The 3,466-nt window shown below is 45.1% G+C and overlaps 1 protein-coding gene across 1 annotated transcript in view; it reads left to right on the top strand.

Annotated features, from left to right (window-relative positions):
* Positions 1–2,041: 2,041 nt before the first annotated feature.
* Positions 2,042–3,466, top strand: part of SARC_10572 (hypothetical protein) — a gene marked incomplete at both ends in the record, with an annotated part of 2,979 nt that continues 1,554 nt past the window's right edge. Inside the window, 2 exons of the mRNA XM_014295379.1 lie at positions 2,042–2,165; positions 2,874–2,991. Coding sequence (XP_014150854.1) covers positions 2,042–2,165; positions 2,874–2,991 — 242 coding nt within the window. The remainder of the gene's footprint in view (positions 2,166–2,873; positions 2,992–3,466) is intronic.

Below are 3,466 nucleotides of genomic sequence, written 5' to 3' on the forward strand. Positions count from 1 at the left end.
CATGTACACACTTCTCACCCTGTTCATTCGTTGGTGCTTGTATGGATTGTGTGTGTGTGTGTGTCAGACCATGCCACACACCAGTGAGGTGTACCATGTGGGCATGAGGGGAGGCAGCGTGGCCAAAATCGGGTTTGGCTCAGCAGATCACTTTATGTTTGAGGCCCGGCGGAAACCGAACCAGGACGGCAAGACTAACAAAGACGCTACAGGGTATGTGCTGATGTTGGTTCTACTTGTGCAGACTGCAATGAGTGTACGCATCGGTGACCTTGGAGAAGTTCCGCAGGGGTCAGCGCGTTCCATCTTAGGCATACATTCTGTCGTGCCGGCGTGGGCTGTTTGCAAGTGACATCTGAGGTCATGTGCACGTGGTGTGGGAGATAATGTGGAGATGAAGGCTGCATATGTGCCATGTTGTCTTATGAACTGTGGTCTATATCAGCACTTTCCATACATTGCTGTGTTGTATTGTTGTATCGTCGTGTGTTTCTACTGCATGCCGATTACCGTGTGCTCGTATCCGATCCGCCTGATAGCCGTGATCGTATGCGACTGTAGTACGGTTGTTAACATGCGGTATGCATACCTGCACTCGTGTCTGCTGGCAAACTTGAGATATATCCTTCGACATTGTTCAACATCGATTAAACTGGGAATCTGTTTGTAACGCATATATGTCCGCCAACTACTGGAACTCCCCCAGACTCCGCACAACCACCAATATTGTTTTAGGGTTTTAGGGTTTTAGAGTGTTCCGGCTCTTCCCTTTGTATACAGCATGTAGTTGTACATCTTGACTCGAGAAGACAACCAAGGTCAGCGTTAGTGTGCCCTGAAAGCCGCCCCACAGGGTCTATCTAGGATCAGCTCGGTTTATGCCAGTTGGCATAAGTACATTCGTTTTGCACAAGAACAACTCTCTCATGCATGTTGCTATACACCACATCCCTATATGACTTTAATAATGGCTCAGTGGGTATACAAAGAACACTATTTCGCACAAGAACAACTCTCTCATGCATGTTGCTATACACCACAGCCCTATATGACTTTAATAATGGCTCAGTGGGTATACGAAGAAAATTCGTTTTGCACATGAACAACTCTCTCATGCATGTTGCTATATACCACAGTCCTATATGACTTTAATAATGGCTCAGTGGGTATACGAAGAACATTCGTTTTGCACATGAGCAACTCTCTCATGCATGCTGCTATATACCACAGCCCTATATGACTTTAATCATGGCTCAGTGGGTATACGAAGAACATTCTTTTCGCACATGAACAACTCTCTCATGCATGTTGCTATACACCACAGCCCTATATGACTTTAATCATGGCTTAGTGGGTATACGAAGAACATTCGTTTTGCACATGAACAACTCTCATGCATGTTGCTATACACGGCGGTTGCTTCTCTTGGTATACGTACTCATAGACTGTGGTCTACCCCATTGAACGGCTCGATTATGTGTCTAGCGCTACTAGCTGTAAACTTATCTCCCGTTTAGTATCTAGTACCTACTCCCCTTCATCGCATGTCCAATTCCTATAGTAAACATACAAAAGTAAACATGCTCATGCATACTATGCACATATACACATACAATAGTATTAGTGGTATGCCCCAGATCGCTTTTCAATTTGGTCGTGGCACCTGTGCAAGCCTCTACTAGAGGTATGATGCTGAGTCGACACACAGCTGGCATCTGCATCTCAAACCATAAACCCTAAAACTCGAAATCTCTAAACCCCTGAATACTCAACTGCGGTTGCGGCACGTGTACAGGCCTCTAGGTATGATACTGAGTCGACATACAGCAGACATTTTGCATCTAAACCTCTAAACTCCAAACCCTAAACCCTAAACCCTAAACCCTGAATACTCGACTTCTGTTGTGGCACGTGTACACAGGCCTCTAAGTATGATGCTGAGTCGACATACAGCCGACATCTGCATTTAAACCTCTAAACTCAACCCTAACCCTAAACCCTAACCCCTGAATACTCAACTTCGATCGTGGCACCTGTACAGGCCTCTGGGTATGATGTTGGGTCGACACACAGCCGACATCTGCATCTCTGAGTGGAAGCGCTACAGAGGCGGACGCGTGGGTGAGATCTGGCTTGACCAGAGTGGCCTGGGCAACTTTCAAATGGTATCGAAGCAGGAGTCTTATTGGTTCCCGTGAGACGCTATTTGTCCACTCTGCGTTAATTTTTTTAAACGTTTTACTCGTCCGCGTATCTCTACTGTGTTTTTTGCACTTTCTTGTCGGTGTGTATGGTGTTGCACGCAGCTCGTATTGTTTGTCGGCTGGATGTATGTCGTCTGCATGTCTCACTGATGGCGTCCCAATCACGTGTGTGCAGTCGTACTGGGCATATATGCGTATGTGTGATTTAGGGTTTTAAGGTTTTATTTTAGCAAGTGCGTATTCAGCCTCTGAATCGCATGCGCAACGCTTTTATATCTCACCCGCTGCATGTCGGTCTATAAACTGCTTGAACGGTCAGTGTGCCACAAGAAGCAATCGTCACAAACATCAAACACCCCACAGCAACTTATATACCCAGGACAGAGTGGCATCCATACTTCATCCCACTACCTGATTCAATCCGTATGTCTACCTTTCGTTTGTAGTTTTGCGAAGCTACTGTGCCTGCCAGAAGTTAGTGGTAATCTCAATACCCACTGCACCACACTACACTCGTATGTACCAATCGTTGCCATGCCGTCTGAGATTCGTCCACTTTTGTATGCCAGCAGCCTGTTCAATAATTGGCCAGTACTTACTGCACCCCACTAGGCATATATGTCAACCCTTGCCTTGACCATCTAATATTTGTCCACGTCTGTATTGCAGCTGCCCGTATTAAAAGACATTCCCAAGTGCAGTCCGGTGTGGGTGGGCCAGCGCATATACTTCACAAGCGATCATGCCGAGGGGCGTCCAGCGAACATATTCTCTTGTAACTTGAAAGGTATGCATACAACCTGTTTCTAAAACTAGTGCTGAACCGATCGTCTCCCATTTTTTCTGCTGAGTGAGAAAGTAAGTGATATACTCGCACTGAATGAGAGAGTGAATGATATGCGCACAAGTATTGTTCTAAATGAAAGCATGAGTGATAGTTACAATTGGTCTTTCCCAATTATATTCTGGGGCATATACGTCCATAATATATGATGCACACTTTTAGCTCAGAAGTTGAGCGATTTTGTCCATAGTTTTCCTGTGATTGCTACGTTGTTACGATGGCATATGCTATGAGCTTCAGTCGCACTTAGTGAGTGTGTTGTTATGTGAGCCAAAGTGTGTTTGTCTCTGAACTAAGAATATTGCCTGCGTCGATGAATACACGTGTATTCCACGATCCCTTCATCCACCCACGCGCACTGGAACATCATACAATATATATATATATATATATATATATATATATATAGAAGATATTT

This window comes from Sphaeroforma arctica (genome assembly GCF_001186125.1).
Source record: "Sphaeroforma arctica JP610 unplaced genomic scaffold supercont1.1304, whole genome shotgun sequence".
Lineage (NCBI taxonomy): Eukaryota > Ichthyosporea > Ichthyophonida > Sphaeroforma > Sphaeroforma arctica.